The sequence below is a fragment of the Asterias amurensis genome, chromosome 2 (assembly GCF_032118995.1).
Source record: "Asterias amurensis chromosome 2, ASM3211899v1".
NCBI classification, from domain to species: domain Eukaryota; kingdom Metazoa; phylum Echinodermata; class Asteroidea; order Forcipulatida; family Asteriidae; genus Asterias; species Asterias amurensis.
In genome coordinates this window covers 946,724-969,393 of record NC_092649.1, presented here as the reverse complement: position 1 = coordinate 969,393, position 22,670 = coordinate 946,724, and the positions used below count along the sequence as shown (strand labels likewise).

Here is a 22,670-nt window from a genome sequence, read left to right as displayed (position 1 = left end):
AGTTTGATTGTATACGTCGTGCAGATCTTTGATTGATCTTTATTTTTTCCACAGATCGGACCAATCTGTGACCAACTCGCTTAGCACAAACACTAAGCAAGCTCCCGGCCATGAAAGGGTTGTCTTCGGCACCTCGATCAGTTCCCCAAGCTTCGTTATGAAAGAACTGTTGTGTCCGATCTGCACCCCACCAACAATCAAGAACCATTTGGCTTATCGTTCTCACTTGAGACATTTGACACTATTGGTAATTGTCTTATCACTTTTAACTTATTTAGTGATCGTCGAAGTTGCGAGTAGGAAGAAAAACGCCCTTATCACACGAAGTTGTTTGCTTTCAGATGCTTGATTTCGAGACCTCAAATCTTATTCTGAGGTCTTGAAATCAAATTCTTTGAAAATTATATTACTTCTCTCTCGAAAACTACGTCAACTTCAGAGGGAGCCGTTTCTCACAATGTTTTCTACTATCAACCTCTCCCCATTACTCGTTACCAAGTAAGGTTTATGCCTCTAATTATTTTGAGTAATATTAACAATATCGCCACTGTACTGTCTTTAAAGCCATTGGACCCTTTCGGTTCAGAAAAAAAAATAAAAGTTCACAGATTTACAAATAACTTACAGGGTTTACAGAAGGCAATGGTGAAAGACTTCTCTTGAAATATTATTCCATGAAATGCTTTACTTTTTGAGAAAACAGCAAAACAAAATAAATTCTCGTTAACGAGAATTACGGATTTATTTTAAACACATGTCATGACACGGCAAAACGCGCAGAAACAAGGGTGGGTTTTTCCGTTGTTTTCTCCCGACTCCGATGACCGATTGAGCCTAAATTTTCACAGGTTTGTTACATTTTGATATAGAAGTTGTGGTACACAAAGTTTAGGCCTTGGACAACACTGTTTACCGAAAGGGTCCAATGGCTTTAAAGGGTCCAGCCGCGTTATAAACGTAAACGTAAACGTAAACGACGAATGGTAATGGTATAGTTTAGCTATAAGAAAGCTCTTGCAGTTTTTTGTACCGCAACCTTCCTTGTTTTACAATCAGAGTAAGCCTCGGTTCAAATATTATACTTCCTGCGAATGCGAAGCGAATTTTGATATCACATTGCCCGCTGCCCTCGCTGTGAGTGTTTTGCAAGGTTTGACAACATCTCTCCTCTTCCGAATTATTCGTTGCGCATTGTGTGACCGGTAGTATCGCATTTGCAGGATCAACTGGGTTCAAGGGAGCCGTTCAGAATAGTCAATGTTTAATGGAATTTCTTTTTCGGAATCGTGAGTTAGTGGGCGAAAATGTAACTGAAATTCAGTTGTATTTAAACATAAAAACATCACCTATATAATAATACTAAACAACGAAAAATGAGAAGACAATACCCATCTGGCAAGATGGTCATTAATCCTGGCTAAACTACAAAATTTAAAAAAAGCAATTGAAAACAACTGATGACGTCTGAGCCTTTGATCGTAAATCAAATTATCTGGTTCGTTGGAGGAATTACTAAATTCTTCAATGTAAATAATTTATAATGTCGTTCAAATAAAAAAAAAATAAAAAAAATTAGGGCGTGTAGGTTAAACCAAATTCGAACAAAATCTAATCTTTTTAACATTGACTATTCTGAATGGATCCTACGTGTCAATTTGTGTTTTTTAACACAGGCATTTAGTCTTTTAACTCCGTGACCTATGCCTTTGGTCACGCTCCCATTGACTATAAGGCCTCAACCCCGCCTCTAAACTGTTTCCATTGACACCTAGCCGCTAAACCAAATCGACTGAGAGCGAACACAAACACCGTGTCAAATCGACAGACACTAATGACGTTCCATCACAAACCATAAATACATACGTCGACAGTCAACCAATACATCATAAATTGTTTGTCTCGTACTCGGCCAATTACGCCAGCCATCATTCAGGGTCTGCTTTATGTTTGCGCTGACTATCATAACACATCTGGTATTTTTCTAGGCCACACTCGTGCCGGTGTCAGAGGGAAATCTGAGATTTCTGTAATGGGAAACAATATTAAAGGCAGTGGACACTATTGGTTTATACTCAAAATAATAATAAATAGTTAGCATAAAAATTTACTTGGTATTAACAAGCAATGGAGAGCTGTTGGTGGTACAAAAAATGGTGAGAAATGGCTCCCTCTGAATTTACGTATAGTTTTCTAGAAAGTAGTAATGTTCCGCTAAAATGAATTTGAAGTCGAAACCTTAGAACTACCGAAATCAAGCGTCTCAAAGCACACAACTTCGTGTGACAAGGGTGTTTTTCTTCAGACCGATTTCGCTATCAATGTCTACATGTGACCGCGTGACTTATAGTGGGTATAGAAAAATCCATGCAGCTACACAGTAAAGACATGGGAAGACAATCTACCGATTGACCATATTTGGCTGTATTTTCAATTAATAACAATTAAAAACGGAGCCCTATTTTTATAAAGTTGAATATTGTGACATTGATTTAAATCCCATTTGCTGTTTGACGTACCCAGCATTCTACTACAAAAGATGTTTCTTTTTAGAGCATGGAAATCCACGGCGCGTGAGCACGCTCAAACCTCAGTAATTAATTACGTAGTCTAAAGACTGAGGTTTTACTGAGGTTTGAGCGAGCTCACGTGCCGTGGATTTTGCGTTGTGGTGCACGGCGTGAAGTTGGGCTGTGATAAGGGAGATCGCAAAGTTGTCCTATTCATAACTGACAGCTACCCCCTTCTAATTAGTTTTTTTGAGGGTGAAAATAAAGGGATTTGCAGCTTCTTAATGAGATTTTTATTGAAAAATTTGCACAAAAATCATTACAATGAGAACATGTTTACCCATTACTGGCATTGTTCAGTCACCGGTAAGGTCTCATGTTACAAACTCCGGAATATTCTTCAGTGATTTCGGGATGTTTAGTCCTTTCTTGAGCCAAACATTGCAACAGTAACCATAACGCAGGTTTATATATGCAGTACGCCGTGTTTGTTTTACATCCAATACCCACTATAGGTCACGTGACGCACGGAGGAGATAAAAAGAGGAAGATGCAAAAGAGGGCGCTATCAGAAGAAGTTTGTACAAAGTTCGCCGTATAGGGGTGGAGGCTTAGTGTTCATTAACAGTTTTTTGCATGCTTGTATGAGGATGCGAGGCTTGGGTTGGGACCGTGTAGGGTATGGGTACACCACACTAGTTTTATTGTAGAACGTATCTTTTTGTAATCTTCATGAGTAGGTTTTGTCTTGCAATTTGTTTTTACCAAGCGGCTGAGTCTGCTGATGGATAAATGTTTTCGGTGGCTCAGTGGTAATGATGCGGGTTGAACAAGAAACTGAGAATTAAAGCTCAATTCTAATTATGCATTAATCAACAGTTGTATTAGTCTAACCAACAAATTTATTAGTCTGCATAGCTAAATTGAAATACGATGTGCAAAACCTGAATAAACTGTTGTTTTTTTAGGGGGATAGCGCGTCAAGATTTAAAGCCGTGTGGTTTCGAAAGAGCCATCATAAAGCTATCAGGGAAGTTATACCGAAAGAGGGCGCTGTTGCGAGCAAAACGGAAGTACACAGTAAGATCAGCTGGTCAACGAGAGCGTGAGTGTGATCGGTTAGCGACTTGTTTACACTTTTAACTTTCTCACAAAATGTCCCCACCACGCCCAGGAACTCAGAGTGGCAATGCCAAAAAGGCCAAGACAGAAGATCAAGCTGTCACCAACTTCAGGACGTATCTCAGGATCAAGACAGTCCACCCAAATCCCGATTATGGTAAGTACTACCCCACTATTTCTACCTCCCTGGTACTACCATGTACTACTAAGTACTAGTACTAGTACTAGTTTAGTTTAGGGAGTATACTATGGTGGTAGTAATATGGTGGTAGTAATATTGATAGTACTACTGCTACTCACTCAAGGCCTCACTCAATGCCTCAGGAGCGGCACAGGAGGGTTACGTTATCGCAACTAGATAGGCTGTCCGCGTTAAAAAAAAAATTAAATGTTAAATTAAAGTTTTTGGTATCGTAGGAGGTCCTGTTTTCGAGGTGTCCCTAATATCGGGGCAAATCTTTTACCTCTCTGGGAAAAGTTTCCGTATGGCGCCACCACTTTTTCATTCGAAATAAAATAATATAGTATCTAATTTACCTGATTGATATATCCCTTTTTGTAAAAATGAGTGAAAAAGTGGTGGCGCCATACAGAAAGTTATCCCCTCTCTGTGCGTGATGTAAACAGTCCCAAGATAAAAATTGTGTGGTTTTATTCGCCAAGCAAAGAGTCTCCTCTTCTTTGACCAAAACTTAGAAACACGTAAGGCTCCACTGGTCATTTGCACTTGTAAATGCAAATAGTTGGGTATTTTAGGCATTTCTACAAGGTACACAAATATGTCATAATGTTGAGGCCATATAAAAATATTTGCCCACCGAAAAAGTTTCATCAAACGCTATTTCAATTTACAATTCATGATGATCAAAATCATGTGACTGAATGTTTTGCTGAGCATTCTTGAAAAAAAATACCGAGGCTTAAAGAAGCTATGTGCCTTATATCATTTTCTAATATTTTTTGAGATTTTTATTTTGTAACCCTCGTATCAATACTATTATTTATATTAAAATTTAAAAATCAGCTTTTTGATTCAATTATCACTGTTTATTTATACGCTTTATTATAAATATTAAGAAAAAAAATAGAGGATATAAGTTTTAAGTCTTCGAGTTGAGTTGTTTTTGGTATATCCTCTGCTTACCAGTTTTCACGCTATTATGCCTTTTTCTTTGAATTGGGAAAAAAATAATGATGCCATATATCAACCGATGCCCTAATTATCTTCATTTGTTAATACGAAGTATGCAAACATGTACTAAAACTTGATGGACATTGAAATGTTCACACCACACACCGATCTTGGATGACTTCAACTGGCCCCATTTGTTTTGAGTTTTTCCTGTTTTCACGGCAAACGAGAAGGTATGGTTTCCCGGTGAAGCCATACATGGAAGAAACATCTGCAGTGACTACAAGTGTTCTTTGAGACTCTGTGTATGACTGTATAGCCAGCAGTTGCCTTCATTTTATTCAAAATATTTTTTTATTAAATTTTTAAAATTACCATGGTAACTTGCAAAAAATTAAAAAAAATAAAAAAAAAATATAAAAAGTGTGAATAATTACTGGCTTCAAAATCTGATTTCTATTTATTTTTTTCCTATTTTTTTTCTTAATATTTATAATAAAGCGTATAAATAAACAGTGATAATTGAATCAACAAGCTGATGTTTAAATTTTAATATAAATAATAGTATTGATACGAGGGTTACAAAATAAAAATCTCCAAAAATATTAGAAAATGATATAAGGCACATGGCTTCTTTAAGCCTCGGTATTTTTTTTTCAAGAATGCTCAGCAAAACATTCAGTCACATGATTTTGATCATCATGAATTGTGAATTGAAATAGCGTTTGATGAAACTTTTTCGGTGGTCAAATATTTTTATATGGCCTCAACATTATGACATATTTTTGTACCTTGTAGAAATGCCTAAAATACCAAACTTTTTGCATTTACAAGTGCAAATGACCAGTGGAGCCTTACGTGTTTCTAAGTTTTGGTCAAAGAAGAGGCGACTCTTTGCTTGGCAAATAAAACCACACAATTTTTATCTAGGGACTGTTTACATCGCGCACAGAGAGGTAAAAGATTTGCCACGATTTTAGGGACACCTCGAAAACAGGACCTCCTACGATACACAAGCTAAAGTGAGATTGTTTTATACAATTGCACATTTTCAGTAATTTTCAGCAATGTTTTCAAATAATGTTAATTTGCTTGGGGAAAAAAAAATTTAAGTTTTGTTTCAGGCTCAAACATTGACATCTGGATTTAAAAGAAACAAATTCAAATTTAAATCTTAAAGTTTTGAAATAATTTGTTAAAGCCATTGGACAGTTTCGGTAAACAGTAAACAAAGGCCCACACTTTGTGTATCACAACTTATATATAAAATAACAAACCTGTGCAAATTTAGGCTCAATCAGTCATCAGAGTCGGGAGAAAATAACGGGAAAACCCTACCTTGTTTTCGCACGTTTCGCCGTGTCATGACATGTGTTTACTATAAATCCGTAATCTCGTAGTCGAGAATTGATAATTGTTTTAATGTTTTCTCAAAAAGTAAAGCACTTCATGAAATAATATTTCAAGAGAAGTCTTTTACCATTACCTTTTGTAAACCCTGTAAGTTATTTGTAAATCTGTGAACTTTTTTTTTTTTTTTCTGTTCCGAAATTCACTGGTTCCAGTGAGCTGAAACATGAAAAACATAAATGATCATAATTCCTTATTGCAATGGTGTACTGACTTGAAAAACTTAAGTCAAATATTGCTTTTTACATGTAGATTCATATAAAATGATAAAACTTCAAGAATTAATCACAGGTTTCCGTTGAGAGAGCTAAAACATTGAAGAACATCAAATGGTCATAACTCCTTATTGCAATGATGTACTGACTTGAAACTTCAGTCAAACATTGCTTCGTATTCATATGAAAAGATAAAACAAGAATTAATCACTGGTTTTAGTTGAATGAGCTTAAACAATGAACACATTAATAGGCATAACTCCTTATTGCAATGATGTACTGACTTGAAACCTTTGTAACCAAATATTACTTTTTACATGCATATGAAACGATAAAACTCAATGAGTGCATCACTGACGAGTGCAAAATGTAATCAAATATTGCTACATACATGTATTGATATGAAAAGGTACAACTCAAAGATCACTGGTACCAGTTGAATGAGCTAAAGTAATGAAAATGTTAAATGTCATAACTTCATACTTGTCAACGTCCCCACCCCTTTGACCATCAGTTGATCAAATGATTGTTTTTTCTGTCACTAATTGGTTCTATCTGGTGATCGCCAGCTCGCCATGGCAGCTTCGCTGTTCTAGTTAAGTTTTGGTCAAGGGAGAGGAAACTGTTTACATTGCGCTTAGAGATTTTAAAGATTTGCCTAGGTTTTAGGGACACCTTGAAAACAGGATGTCCTACGATATAAACTAAAAACCATTTCAGCAGAGTAGGACGCACTGACTCTTGCTCCTTGTCCTTTTAATTTTTTTCTCTGAACTAATGATGTGCAATTAATTTTAGTAACGGACAGCAACACGTTTGTTTTTCTTTGACAGATGGCGCATTGTTGTTTTTGAGGCGGATGGCTGATGAGCTCAAACTTCCTTATCAGATTGTGGAGGTGAGTCCAGAGAGAGACCTCGATTTGTCCGACTTCTCCATGAATTCAGGAATTTGATGTGCATCAATCTTCTTGCATCATCTTCAACCTGTTTTGGAAAGTTTGACACAGCACTTGTTTTTCACTCGTCAGTTTAACAAAAATTCACCGCACACAATTTTCAAACTTGTTAGTAAAGCGTGAATAAAATGAACGCAACCACATTGCAAGCCCTGGACACTTTCCAAGATTTTAAAATTGTTTTGCGGTCTGTTTTAATTCACCAGGTTCACCCAGGTAGGGATGTGTTTATCATGACATGGGAAGGGAAAGACCCCACGCTCAAAAGTGTCGTTCTCAACTCTCACACTGACGTCGTTCCAGTATATCCAGTGAGTGATCCGGAACCAATTTCACAGAACTGCTTTAAAAGCACAAAATACAACGCACAACAAAAATATGCTGACCAGAATAAGGTTACCAGCCAGAAGGTCATGTCTTATGCACAGTCTGTGACTGGTATCCTGCTCATTTGTGCTTAGATTGTTGAAAAGTATTATTTTCTGCATAAGCAGCTCTGTGAAATTGTTTACGATGAGTTCTTTTGACCTCCAACAAACTGTGGTACATTTAGGCGCATCAGCCACCTGTCTGTCTTTGAGAGACTTTCCCGATTTCTGAAGTTTTAAAACACCAAAGCAGGGACACCCAAAACTCAGGGGGGGAATAGAAAATGCTCATTACGTGTTAGCCAGAAAAGCCAGCAGGTCATAAATTTGTCCTTGTTAAACCAACAACTTTTTATCTGAATTCATACCATGTTTATGTTTGTCTGAGAAGCTGTTACTGATTTCTTTTCAAACAAATAGAATTCATGATCATTGATATACTTCTCTACCCCATAGGATACTGTTTCAAAAAGCTTCTTGAGATCTGTTTATAACTCTAGGTGTTACCAAAGGTTTGAGCTAATTCAGGATGCCCTCAACAATTTAGATACTACTTTCAGATAATTTGCAGTGACTCTTATATCCATGGTGTGTGTTGTCCCACAAATTTCGTTTCTGTTAAGTATCTCTTTTTATTAAATCCTTTCATAGCTGACATATCAACAGTTTGATAGAGAAAGCCTGCAAGTAAAATTTGTCCTTGTTCAACCAAGGAACTTTACCCTGAATTCATACTTGTTCATGTTTGTCAGGTGATAAAAGAAGTTGGTTATGTTTTTCAATTATAACCTTGAACTATTGCCACTAGGAGCACTGGAAGTGTGATGCGTTTGAAGCCAAGAAGTACGAGAACGGAGACATCTATGCACGAGGAACTCAGGTACTTTTAGGATATTTTTATCCAGATCCAGAATAAATTGAATAGTGACCGTCAAGCGGCTCTTTTTAATTATTTTATGGTTGCAAGTAGAGAGAATCAGGGGTCAATTTCATGGCTCTGCTGACCATAAGCAAAGAGTCGGCACTTATGGAAGCAGGGACTTCCGAGCTTAGTTCAAGCATGTGTTTCATAGGTCAGCATGGATTTTTGCTTGTGTGTGTGCATATTCCATGTTACTAGGCAATTTTATAACACATGTACCATAGAAACGTTTGTGTTAATTCACAGTAAGCAGAGAATGATATTTGTAAGCAACTAGTTCGGTGGTACATATAAGCAGAGCCATCAAATGGGGTCCTGGTTGAAAAAAAACGGAAACAAGGTTAAAATTTGCACCGAGACAGCCTCTGGTTAAACTATGGTAATCTGACTGACTGCTCAGCAAAACTAAGCAGGAAACCAGTCAAGAACGTAAAATCTAACGTGTTATTTAAAGTAGGATTTGAAACTTTGCATGGTGGAAAAACGTTACAAAAAAGAACTGTTGGTTTCTAGTCCAGAGTTGAAACCAACGGTTCTTTTCATAAGTACCCCAGCTCATTAGAAATAGTCATTACATGGTGTTACTGCAAACCTTTCTGTATGTTATTTTAGCTGACAACCTTTTTCTATGAACAAATTTGGTTCAGCTACTTTTTATGCTTTTCAAATAACTACCATAGTACCCATCATCCCTCAACACAACAGTATGTGGAATTGTTTTAACATACTTGATGTTTTATGTGAATGGGAAATAATTGAAAACTTTTATGACTACCATCAAAATTAATTTTCAACATCTGTCCCTGGTTTGTGGTAGACATTTACAGCAATTTAATTGCTCATTTTTAAAGTGAGTTGCTTAAAAGCTAGTGATTATATATCTACTTGAGCAAAAACATATGTTTATGGAATGCCAATTACATGTAAACTTGTTATAGTATGTTTTTTTATCATTTAAACAAATGTTGATACTTTTCAAAATATCTACATCTTTAATAATAAGGCCCAATCTCAGGGTGTTAAGAAACTACAATGTACGTATGTAGCTACATTTCTGCCATTGATGTCGTTAGTCAAATTGATACTTTAACATCAATTGTGTGATGTTGCTATGTTGTGCTCCATGTTGCAACAAAGTTGTTACACAAAATAAGCAAGAAACAATGTGAAATCTGAAATGGTGTTTTGGCTGGCAACTTTTTTCTGTGAGCAAAATTTGTTTTCCTTTTAAAATAGTTCCCACAAAATGGAGCTCAATTCAATTCAATTCAATTCAACACAAAATGGAGCTCCGACGTGACAGAGCTTTTCATAAATCTTTTTAAAAAGCCCAGAGAGGGGTGTTCAAAACATTTGTTTTTCTTGCAAGTAAAATCTGTTTACTCTTATGTGCCTAATTGATTGGACATTATTTTTAATCACTTACTGCTATTTTCGTTCATTAGCTGGTATTTATAAGTATGGTGCATTTATATGGTAAATTTAATATAATTTTAATTTGTAAACCCTGAAAAAGTACTCCCTATTACATGGTGTTACCGCAAACCTATAGGCCATATTGAATATGACGTCACCATTCAAATATCTGCCCTACAACATGGCGTCTGTGCGCGTGTGCATTGTGTATGCGTGCATGTGCCGTAGAAACCAAACTGGGAATGCTACGTGCTTCATTGATGTACGCGTTTAGACGTGCACACGGTTTGCCCTACAAGATGGCGACTTCCATAGCAACTATTGAGTTTGTCAATACAGTCTATTACTCAATTCAATATGTTTTATACTCAATAATGTGTTGTTCCTTTGTTTTAATCACAGGACATGAAGAGTGTTGGGATCCAGTAAGTATACATTTTATTTAGAAACACTTCACACCAGATGGTATGTTTTTATGCCAAACTTTTTCGAAATTGAGTTATGGTGCACATTTAGAAACGCCAAGAATATTGGGAAATTAATGCATGTGAGTTGCCATGGTTCACATAGATGAGATCTTTGCCAAGCAGTCTAGTGCATCAGGCTCACATTCTCATTGCTGAATCATCAGACTGAGGGTTGGATTCCGGGGCCCAATTTTATAGAGCTGCTAAGCACAAAAATTTGCTTAGCATGAAATTTTGGCCGTCATAAAACAGGATTTCCAACCAAATTTCCATGTGTTTTTCAGGATAAGCAAACAACAGCTGAATACAAGCATCGGGCAGTATGCAGCGAATGGAAATTTAGTTGGTAATCATGTTTTTATCAAGGAAGAAATTTCATGCTAAGCAAATTTTTGTGCTTAGCAGCTCTATGAAATTGGGCCCTGGTCTGGACAGTTTTGTCCATGTGTATGCACTAAACTAGAGATGCTTCTCTTCACCGACCTGTATTCTCTACTCCCCAGGGAGTAGAGAATGTTTTGAGTAACGGTTTAGGTTTGCCAGATGAACAGGGAAAATAATTTTGCAAAGTGTATACATTTTTTAGCTACTGGGACATGTTAAATATAAGAATCAGGTGTTATTATTGTACAAGTAGTAGTAGTATTCAATGATTTATTCATCCTCATATTATTTTATTGTTTGAATAGATACATTGAGGCAATTCGTCGACTCAAAGCAGCTGGTCTTCAACCACTGAGAACAGTTCACATGACATTCATGCCAGGTATGTCAGCTTTCAAAGGCCCTTTTTCAAACCCTGATTCGACTTTGGATTTAACTCATAGGCTAGCCTGGCCCTCTGGTTGTTTTGACAATATTATGAATAGGCCCATCAAATTGACAAATTGATCATTATTATTATTTTTTTTTTTACTTTGGATTTGTGCAGATGAAGAGGTTGGGGGAATTCTTGGAATGATGAAGTTTGTGGAACATCCAGCGTTTCTCAAACTCAACATGGGCTTTGGACTTGATGAAGGTAAGAGTCTTACCAAAATATAACCTTGTCGACAGGACCCCCAAAAGTATGCCACCATTATTTAAAGCCATTGGACCCTTTCGGTAAACAGTGTTGTCCAAAGCCCACACTTTGTGTACCACAACTTCTATATCAAATAACAAACCTGTGAAAATTTAGGCTCAATCGGTCATCGGAGTCGGGAGAAAACAACGGAAAACTCACCCTTGTTTCCGCGCGTTTGGCCGTGTAATGACATGTGTTTAAAATAAATCCGTAATTCTTGTTAACGAGAATTTATATTGTTTTGTTGTTTTCTCAAAAAGTAAAGCATTTCATGGAATAATATTTCAAGAGAAGTCTTTCACCATTGCCTTCTGTAAACCCTGTAAGTTATTTGTAAATCTGTGAACTTTTATTTTTTTTCTGAACCGAAAGGATCCAATGGCTTTAAAAGCAGTAAGTCTTCTTTTTTGTTGAAGAGAATCACTGATAAAAAAATTAAACTTCTCAAAAAACAGAATGAGAGAGAAAGAAGAAGACAAAATCTGCATCTTGAATTCATCTTGTCAATGCTAAAACATTGTTTCTCTGTTTTGATTGAACATCATTTTAGAGGCTCCATGCACAAAATATTGTTTCTCTGCGCTAATATTAGTCTTTTGAACTGCAGTTGGATATTTTTGTTGGTCAAATAAAAATAATTATAAATTGAAGTCTTATATAGCGCACGTATCTACCAAACAAGGTACTCAAAACGCTGAGTATATACAAACTTTCAGAAAGATAGGTTATTGCAATGATGAATTTTGAGACCCATTTAGTTAGCACCCCGTATAAGGGTTTACAAGGTGCTACGGCGCAAACAGCAGCCACAGCCAGGAACACCGGGGCGAACCCCTTCTCTTTTCGATTCTGTCCCATCCGAAGGACGAAGCAATGGTTGTGTGTCTTGCTTAAGGACACGAGTGTCATGGCTGGGGATTCAACCCACATTCTGCTGATCAGAAACACCAGAGTTTGAATTTGGTGCTCTAATCCTCTTGGCCCTGACACTTCCAATAATAAAACCTACACATGAAGTAATGAAGTCTGTGAACTGGTACACAGAGGGCTTGCCAGCAGACACATACAACAAGATAGTGAAGCGTTCTTGATGCTCAGTTTATGTGGCTGCAAACAGAGTTAGAAGTTTACCAAAATGATTGAATAATCTAACTTTTTCTCATCAGGTTTGGCCAATCCTACTGATAAGTTTACTGTGTACTACGGAGAAAGAGCACCTTGGTGTAAGGATACTTAAGTTTTCTTAATTTTTCCTTTTTATTTAAAGAGACGGATCTTAATATGCCTTAGTTTGTACATAAAGCTCTGCATGCACATTTCATTTTCACAAAGTGATGGATATATATAAAGGAAATAATAACTCATCGAAACATTGCAAGATTGGACATATATTGAAAATGACTGACAGTGACTGCTCTTATTCCAACACTATGTTTTGACAACCTTAGATTATACAAATATTGAGTGGCTCAGAGTGATGAGCAATGCTTTATTATGTGAAGTGAGCTATCAAAGTGGAGAAGCTTCTGCTACCGTGTGGGTTGATTTTCCATGATGGTATTAAAGCAGTTACTAAAACGACATAAGATTGGACCCTGCATGCTTCAGCACAAAAATTAGCTAAGCGCAAGAAAATTGTGCTACCCAGAATAAGGTAACCATCCAAAATGCCATTTCACATGTACCGTTCTTAACTGGTATCCTGCTTATTTTTGCTCAGATTTGCTTAAACTTCTCTATGAAATTGGTCTGTGGTCTGCAGACAGATTGCTTTTTTACTTAACTTATCTTGTTCCTCGTCTTTTTCTAATGAAATGACGAATACTTCCCAGTGTCTATTTTTGATAGAACACACAAATGTTCTCAAGAGTTTTAAAACAGAGTTTTAAAACAATATTTTAAAACATTTGTTCCAGGGCTTGAAATAAAATGTGAAGGAAAGCCTGGTCATGGGTCACGCTTCATCGAAGACACTGCTGTCGAGAAGTTGGTATGTACAGCTGGTCAGCTAAGATATTTGAAGAGACCTATGTGTCACTTGAAATAATTTAAAGCAAGCAGATTTAGGCAGTCTCCAAGAATATCAAATGCTTTTCACATTTCAAGTTTTTTATTTGGATGAGGTACTGTTTGGAAAATATGTATTCTGTGCTTTTTCAAGTTGGCTTTTTTCATCTGATATTCTTTTACTTGTAACCCCTCACCCACAGTGGCTTTTAACCTTGTTAGAGACACTGGACACTGTTGGTAGTTACTCAAAATAATTGTTAGCATAAAAACTTACTTGGTAACAAGCAATAGAGAGCTGTTGATAGAATAAAACACTGTGAGAAACTGCTCCCTCTGAAGTAACGTAGTTTTTGTGAAAGAAGTAATTTTACACTAAAATATTTGAATTTGATTTTGAGACTGCAGAATTAGATTTTGAGGTCCCAAAATCAAGCATCTGAAAGCACACACTTCGTGTGTGAAGGGTGTTTTTTCTTTCATTATTATCTTGCAGCTTCGACGCCCAACTGAGTTAAATTTTTTGTAGGTTTGTTATTTTGCATAATTATGTTGAGATACACCAAGTGAGAAGACTGGTCTTTGACAATTACCAACAAAAGGTGTTCAGTGTATTTAAGCTTTAACTTGCATACCAACTATTTTTGTAAAATAAATAAAAGGCATTAGTCCATAAGTTTAAATAATAAAAAAAATGGTTTTATTCACCTGATGACCATTATATAATATGGCTAGGTCTGAATTAACAACTCAACAGAGGCTCAAACCAGATTGTTATTAAAAAGGTCTATTCTTTAATATTGTTGCTTTCGCCAATGGCAGCCCTAGCTAAAGTCGCTTGATTCAAAGGCAGCTTCATATATCAATTGTTTAGTCCTGAAAACTTGTTTAAAACCCTCGTTTACTGGGTTCTCAAAGGAAGTTTTTCTTGTTACTGATTGTTATGTTCTATTTTTCATATTTTTTATAGCAAAAAATTATGAACTCTCTCCTGACGTACAGAAGCGAGGAAAAGGCAAAGTAAGTTTCTTTATTACATTCCTTCATTTAAAGAAACTATTTATGCAGTATTTTGTACTAGGGTTTCAGGGTGTGTTTCTCACACCATGTTTTGACATGAGGACTATGTCATCACATGAGGCAATAAGTCATTTGCGAGTTGGATTTGAATAATGTCTGATACAATGACTTGCTAAGCCACAACTTTGAATTATTTCAGTCTATCGAGACAGTTGTTTTATCTCACTCATGATTCGAGGTAAGCTTTTCTGTCGTTGTGTAAGAGTTAACAAACACCCATAGACAGTTCTGATTGAATAGGAGGGCTGGTTTACTCATCTGGAGGTTGCTACGGAGGTTGCTACTCAAAAGCTTGCCCCGCCGAACCATCTGACGCAGGAATTCTCTCTGTGGTCTCCAAGGCAGTGTGTGCAGTGAGACACAGTGCACCAACAATTCTTCCATATCATGTTGGACGGGCACCTGAACCAAGGCCCTGTGCCCCCTTTCAATGTTGGCTCTAATTGCGCGGTCTGCGCTCCCATCAACATTGAGAGGGGGGGGGGGCGAGGCCTGGACTGAGTGAAACTGGGCCAGTCTTCCTGTAGTACATGTAATTACTAAGTGTGACACATACTTTAGACATTTTGATTTTTTTTTTATGCAATTCGCCAGACACGTAAGGCCTGAAGACCACTTCAACGTGTGGGCTACAATTTTTTGTTTTTTTAGGGGCCAGAGCCACCTACTCCTAGGGCTAAAACAGGGTTACCCCTTTTACAGTCTATACGGATGTAGGCTTGGGTATCATCAGTCCGAAGCCTGGCTGGTAGAGCAGAAAGCACTACCTCCCCAACTTTATGTAGCAAGTGTCACGACCGGGAACCTAACCCACACGCTGCTGATTGAACACCAGAGCGTAAAATCCAGTGCTCTCAACCGCTAGGCCATGACTCGCCTTATTATCTTCCATTTTACATTTAATAATGGACATTTAATGTGCATGAACATTATTACCCTGGTTATTTGGTCAGAAATTATTTCCTCCAAAACGATCATTCCTGCACTCCCAGGTAAACCCATTTACCTCTGGGTGAAGAGAAACAATTATAGTTAAAGGAACACATTGCCTTGGATCGTTTGAGTTGGTCTTTGAAAAGCGTTCTGTAACTGTATGCATATGGGTAGAAAGATGTTGTAAAAGTAGAATACAATGATCTACACAAGTATGCCTCGAAATTGCATGGTTTTCTTTTAACCTCGTCGACTAACACGGTCGGGAGGAGTCAAATTTTTGACTCCCATAAATGGCCGACCGTGTTAGTACGCGATGTAAAAGGAAAACCGTGCAATTTTGAGTGATACTTGTGTGGATCATTATGTTCTACTTTTAAAACATCTTTCTAACCATATGCTCTTTATATTAAACGGTTCCAAGGCATTGTGTTCCTTTAAAATTCTTGCTCAAGGACAAAAATGTCATGACTGGGGTTCAAAACCACACACTAAAAAGTATTTTTTAGCAATGCAAGTTAGCAATATTAAGCCTTTTTCACTTTATTAACTGCGCAATATAGTCACTCTTTCTCACTTTCTGCCTAAATCCATATCACAAGGCTTTTTTGTTTGTTGTTTATATGAAGGATGGTTGGATGCGCCACCCTAGGTGATGTGACTACAACAAACATCACCATGATAAAGGTATAAACTAGCACTCCACTATCCCTCTCCGCTCAGCCTTCCCTTACAATATCCTTCCCTATTCCTAAATTGAATACTAGTCGTTTGAAATATTCAGCTTTTTCCCTTTTTTAATAATAGTACAAATGTTCACATATCATGGACGTTACTGATTTGATATAATAGATGTTAAATTTGCATCGGGGATAAAGAATATTATTGATTTGGCTAATGCTCGTCCTTTATTAATCTCCTTCCCGTGTCTATACCAACACTACTTGTCTCTAAAATAATAATGGGCATTTATAGAGTGTTCTTCCACTTGGTACCACAGTGCTTAAGAACAAACTGTACAAAAAACGAATAAATACTTTTTAAGGTGGGTAAAAAAAAAGGCACAAATAATGGGAAACACAGTTGGTTCTTAGCTTGCGCCTATTGCGCAGGAAAGTTTTGAGATATTTCATGAAAATTTCGAGAAACTCGGCCGAACAAAGTTGAGTAGGGAGACGATTCCAAAGGCGTGGGGCTAAATCTTCAGCCATATTTCCCATTTCTTGCATTCAAATCAATGAAACAAAACCTAGCCTGGACTGACAACCAGTCTGATCTGTTTTATAAGCAGGCCACAGAGTCCATGACCTCTCTGTTGCCCCTGGTCTTGGCCTTGGTGCCCCTTCAAAATTGTCCCATTGACTTTATGATTTTCCAATGCAAGTGCCCTTTGCAAAATAGAAACGGATATGTCCTTTCAAAAATGAATTTCCAGGCCTGCTGTGGTGCCCTTTGCAAAGTTTTTAACTGCATTTTCCCTGAACAATTAAGAGCCACTTAGCAGAGGAAGACTGTAGTGCTCTATTTCAAGGCCTGCAATAAATACGGTGCGATCGTTTAGCTTCCCATGTGTCAACCCCGCGGTGCTCACTCAGGTGAGCCCCTGACAAGAGCTAATCGAATGATCACTCATTCCCTGGAGGTGATGTCCAGCCCCAAGTGAAACATTCCACAAGCAGCGCACTAGGGGCTGACCCGGGTGAGCCCCTGGAATAACGTCAAAGCTTTTTGATTGGCCGGGGGGGGGTACACTGGGGGTCAACCCAGGGAGGCAAATCAAACACACCCATACAGTCCTTTGTCCTTCATTCCGTCAATGCCTCTAATCAACCCCAGTCCACTAATGTGCACTGTGTATGTGTAGTAGTGTAAGTTGTTAGCATTCTTTACATCTCGAGTCACTGTGCTATTTTGCTGTACATAGGGAGGGATTGCACATAACATAGTGCCAATGGAGTTCTCAATGACAGCTGACATCCGTGTCTCACCAAACACCGACATGAAGGTACGTTATCGTCCGAATGGATGATTCCTTATAACATCTGTAGGTGGCAGCAGATGTATGAGGTAGTGTAGAAGAGACATCTGGGTAAAGATGGATGTACCATTACATACAAGGTGCAACTTATCTTACGTTCAAAGGTCAAAACAAAGTCGGTGTCCTATCTAACAGTGCGCCTTATCTGGTATCACCTGAGAGCATTGTGATGGTCACTGTGTGAAATCTGTAACGTTTATACTTTCAAATATATTCCTTTCGTTTGTGCAGGGTAATCATACTTTATCATTTGTCTTAAAATAAAAGTTTTAACAAGCTTGTTTGTGTCATTTTGGGAGGCAGAATTCCCTTTGTGCTACTGTGTTGGGTGTGCATTTTAAAGCGGCTTTTTCAGTCTATACCCATGCTCTTTGAGCACTGTGTTGAGGTGCTCCAGTTCATAAGGTAAATATTCCTTGTCACAAATAATGTGTGCCCTTTGAAGTAGGGTCCGGTTCACTGAGGCTTACACAGAAGGAGGATGGAATGACCGAGCGCTGAGGTAGCGGTCTGTGTGGGTGGGTTTTCTGTACACAGAGTGTGCAAGAAAACCATCAGTCCTCTTGGAAATGAGTACAAAAGGTGTGAGTTGCTATGCTAGAGGAAAGGGATGTTTTATTTTTGCCTCTGTCTTTAAAGGCAGTGGACACTATTGATAATTAATCAAAATAATTATTAGCATAAAACCTTACTTGGTGACTAGTAATGGGGAGAGGTTGATAGCATAAAACATTGTGAGAAACAGCTCCCTCTGAAGTGACATAGTTTTCGAGAGAGAAGTAATTTTCCGCTATTTTGATTTCGAGACCTCAGATTTAGAATTTGAGGTCTCAAAATCAACCATCTAAAAGCACACAACTTCGTGTGACAAGGGTGTTTTTTCTTTCGTTATCATCTCACAAATTTGACGACCAATTGAGCTCAAATTATCACAGATTTGTTATTTTATGCAAATGTTGAGATACACCAAGTGAGAAGACTGGTCTTTGACAATTACCAATAGTGTCCAGTGTCTTTAATAGAGAATTCACTTAATGAAACATGATACAACATTTTTGACAACTTATGCATACCAATTTGAGGATCGTCTTTGCATGGGCCCAAGCATTTTGGACCCATGGTAGGAGGTAAAAAAGTGAAAAAATGTTGTCACTACATTCAGCTTTTTTTATTGCATTGTTGAAGGAGCTGGACAAAAAGATTGATCACTGGATAACTGAGGCTGGGGAAGGCGTTACCTACAAGTTTGTTCAGGTAAATAATGCTGTGTTGGTCTTTGTAAAGCGTTTCTAACCATTATTTGTTATAAGAGAGATATTTTACTTAAGTAGAACATAATGATCCACACAAGTATCACTCAACATTGCGTGGTCTTTCCTTTTACCTCGTCGACTAACACGGTCGGCCAATTATGGGGGTCAAATTTTTGACTCCCACAAAGTTAATGGCCGACCATGTTAGTTTGCAAAGTAAAAGGAAAACCACGTAATTTTGAGGTAAATTTGTGTAGATCATTGTATTCTACTTTTAAAACATCTTTCTAACTAGATGCATTTTATAACAAACAGTTTAAAATGCTTTTCAAAGACCAACTCAATCGATCCAAGGCAAGTGTTCTTTTAAAGACAGGATGTACTTGTGGTAATTCAATCAAATAAATCAGTAAATTTAGTCTGGTATTTGTAATATAAAGTTCGATCAATTTTCTGTTTACTGGTCCTCTCTGCACTGTGCTTTTAAACAGTCAATTGGTTTCCAGTGATAGGCTGATTGCAAATCTTTGACTAAACTCTTGTCCAATCATAGTTGACGAGCCTGCATTGGATCAGAGTTATTGGCACCAGGGTTGATCATTTATCAAACTTTGACTTTATGTTTTCTAAACTATAGAATAACAAGAAATTGGTACTGGGTAAATAGTTTCCCACGTATATAGGACTGAAATATCATCTTTGAGAGGGCGAGGCCTTTTCCACTTTGCAAAGGGCACTACCATTGGAATTAAGTCTGTGGGAAACCTTTGATGGGGCATCAAGGCCACAACCAGGGAAACATGTACCATTTGGCTTATGTGTATTTCCAGGCTTTGCAGTATTTCAGACAGAAGTACATATATTCCTGGTGACAATTAATTCAATTCATGTTATCAGGTTTGTATATAAAAACAGTTTCAGGTTAACAAATTGGTATTTAGTGTAGGGAACCCAACTAAAAGTAAAATTTGTGTCTGCAACCTTTGGGCTTTTTTTTTCTTCATTTTAGCTTTGATCAATAGAGAGCACATTTGTTTTTCTGTTGGTTTTACTTTCTATTTTGTTACAAAGATATCATTTGGTATGGTGCCAAATCAACTGAGTAAAATAATCAAACTAGGGAATAAGAGTAAATGAAGGAGAACGGCATGCTTGTTGTTACGTGTGCAGATCTTTTTTGAGACGAATTGCCATTTTGGCTGTTTGGCAATTTCATTGCTGCCATTGTCTGGATAGGATCTAGATCTGGATCTGGATAGTTTAGCCATAGGCTTGTCACATGGTGCTGATACTGTGTGTCATACTAAGCTCAGCATTCGACATGGATGATTGGGTTGGCGTTGTGGTTTTCCTAGCCGTCTTCCTTTGAAGACCCTGCTTTGAATTATGCCGGGGGCACTATATGGATTGGGTTTTCAGACCCTACTGCATGGGTTGTCCCTGGAATAGTTCTCTGGGGTTTTTCTCTCTCATCACTTCTCATTCTTTGTCTTCTCTCCATTTGGGTTCTTGGCTAGTGCAGTGATTAAGTTTTGTTTTTTCTGAGAGTCCTTTGTGGCTTCACAACCAAATGAAATGAAATGAAATGAAATAAAATGTTCTATTTCTGTTGTTATGAGGTATAATTCATAGTGATTAGCACCCACCCCCTTCAAACTGGGAAATGATTTCAGCCATCTGCAAATCGTTTCCAAGACTTTCTCTTTACAACATTTGGTATTTTGGACAGAAATCTGAGGTGTATACCACCGAGACTGGTAACAAAAGCAGATGGTGGATGGCCTTTGAAGACGCCTGCAAGAAAGTGTAAGTTCCTCCAGGTTTCTTCTCATAAGATAAGATTTCGTTCTCAAGAAGTGATGTGTTTGCTTACCATCTGCTTCTATAATTTAACTGGCCTCTTGTCACTGGGAGAGCGCAGTGGTTCAGTGGTTCATACATCTGTGTCCAATTTCATGAAGCATGTAAGCATAAAACAAACTTGCTAAGCACAGAGAAGTATTGCTTAAAAGGAACATGTTGCCTTGGATCGGACGAGTTGGTCTATAAAAAGCGTTTGTAACCATTTTTTATAAAATGCATATGGTTAGAAAGATGTTTTAAAAGTAGAATACAATGATCCACACAAGTTTGCCTCGAAATTGCGAGGTTTGCCATTTATGGGAGCCAAAATTTTGATTCCCATAAATGGCCGACCGTGTTAGTCGACGAGGTAAACGGAAAACTGTGCAATTTCGAGGCATGTTTGTGTGGATCATTGTATTCTACTTTTACATCTTTTTACCCATGTGCATTTCATAACAAACGGTTACACAAGCTTTTCAAAGTCCAACTCGACCGATCCAAGGCAACGTGTTCCTCTAACAGAAACAGGTGACCAGCCAAAATTACATGTTTACAAGTTTACCTTGTGAGCGGTCCCAAGAAATTTGTTAGGCAGTATTTTCTGCTGAACAGCTTTATATTAAGTTGGTCCCTAGCTGCTCTATAATTTGGAAGGTCATGTTTTCAAATTGTGTTTTGAGTATAAGGTGCCTGCAATTTTGTTTCCATAGGACGTGGAATGCACCAGGTGTTCTTATCATACATTGGTGCACTGCAAAACCAAATTATATATTTATTTATTTATTGTATTGTTATTTATACTGCTTATGCAATGCAAGAAAATAGTTAATGGCCTGAAATTTCGATCCTAGACTCTGCTAGGGTTGGAAAGTCAGGCCATTTACTTCTATGTTGCATTAACACCATTGGTCTTTTTGGTTGGTAAGTTGTTTTGCAACAGCTAATTCTATTTTCTTGTTGAAGGAATAATTACATGAGTGATCTTTGATCTCGTTTGTCTTCTTTCCAGAGGAGTTGACCTTGAGCTTGAGATCTTCCCAGCCGCAACGGACAGCCGATTCCTGCGGAAGGAAGGATACAAGTGCCTTGGGTTCTCCCCCATGAACAACACACCAATCCTCCTCCATGACCACAACGAGTTCCTAAACGAAGACATCTTCATGAAAGGGATTAGCATCTATGAAGAGATCATCATGGCCCTTGGCAATGTTGCGCAAAACAAGGAGGACACAAACGGCGTTTAAGATTTGTGTCAGACGTGGATACCTCTGAGCCAATTGTTATTAAGCTATTTGTGATAAAAACACTGTGTGCAAAATTGTGCTCAATTTTAAGTTTATACTGCTATGGATTGGGTAAGCGTTTATTTCTTTGTTTTATTATTGTTTAATATAAGTTGATTATTATTTGACAAATCATTATTAAAATTTATTTTTTATAAGGTATGACTTGGGAGCACAACATTTAATTTCTTAAACAATCTAGAACATTTTGAGTGTGTGTGCACATTCACAGTTGTTTGCAGTAAACGATTCTGCTTAAAGCCGTTTGAAATTGCCCCAATTGTTATTGGACAACTCAAGATGGTGCCAAGGGGGGATAAATACTTTATATTAATCTTTAAAATGAAAAGTTGCTGTTAAGGATGACAACATTGTCGAGTCAGTGGCCCAACTTAATGACTATGTTTATGAAAGCAGCCTGAAATTCTGCGTGTAAATCTAGCATTTACAATTATATCGAGATTTTAACATTATGAGAGGAAAGATAAAATTGTAAATAAAGGGGCCAGAACTGTCAATTCTTCTGAACCATTTAATCCAGCATTTATTAAGAAATGAAGTAAGATTAATCATCTATACTATTTAAAGCGTAACCCGCGCCATCTTGGATTGAAATTAGAAGGTCCAGTGGCATGGCATCCTTGCCGA

General features: G+C 37.5%; 1 protein-coding gene across 1 annotated transcript; it reads left to right on the top strand.

Moving 5' to 3' along the window:
- The first annotated feature begins 3,581 nt into the window (after positions 1-3,581).
- On the top strand, positions 3,582-22,540 carry LOC139950267 (aminoacylase-1-like). The gene is made up of 15 exons (XM_071948888.1): positions 3,582-3,786; positions 7,220-7,284; positions 7,551-7,655; positions 8,521-8,592; positions 10,453-10,475; positions 11,207-11,283; positions 11,449-11,538; positions 12,750-12,806; positions 13,500-13,573; positions 14,561-14,610; positions 16,233-16,290; positions 17,528-17,608; positions 18,827-18,895; positions 20,624-20,700; positions 21,749-22,540. Exons 1-15 carry the CDS (start codon positions 3,663-3,665, stop codon positions 21,981-21,983), a joined length of 1,257 nt encoding a protein of 418 aa, XP_071804989.1. The 5' UTR covers positions 3,582-3,662; the 3' UTR covers positions 21,984-22,540.
- The last annotated feature ends 130 nt before the right edge of the window (positions 22,541-22,670 follow it).

Excerpts from the sequence above, each read along its gene's own strand:
- LOC139950267 (XM_071948888.1), top strand. The coding sequence starts at position 3,663 with ATGTCCCCACCACGCCCAGGAACTCAGAGTGGCAATGCCAAAAAGGCC. Across the intron at positions 14,611-16,232 it reads AGAAGCGAGGAAAAGGCAAA|GATGGTTGGATGCGCCACCC; the intron begins GTAAGTTTCTTT and ends GTTTATATGAAG. Across the intron at positions 20,701-21,748 it reads GAAGACGCCTGCAAGAAAGT|AGGAGTTGACCTTGAGCTTG; the intron begins GTAAGTTCCTCC and ends TCTTCTTTCCAG.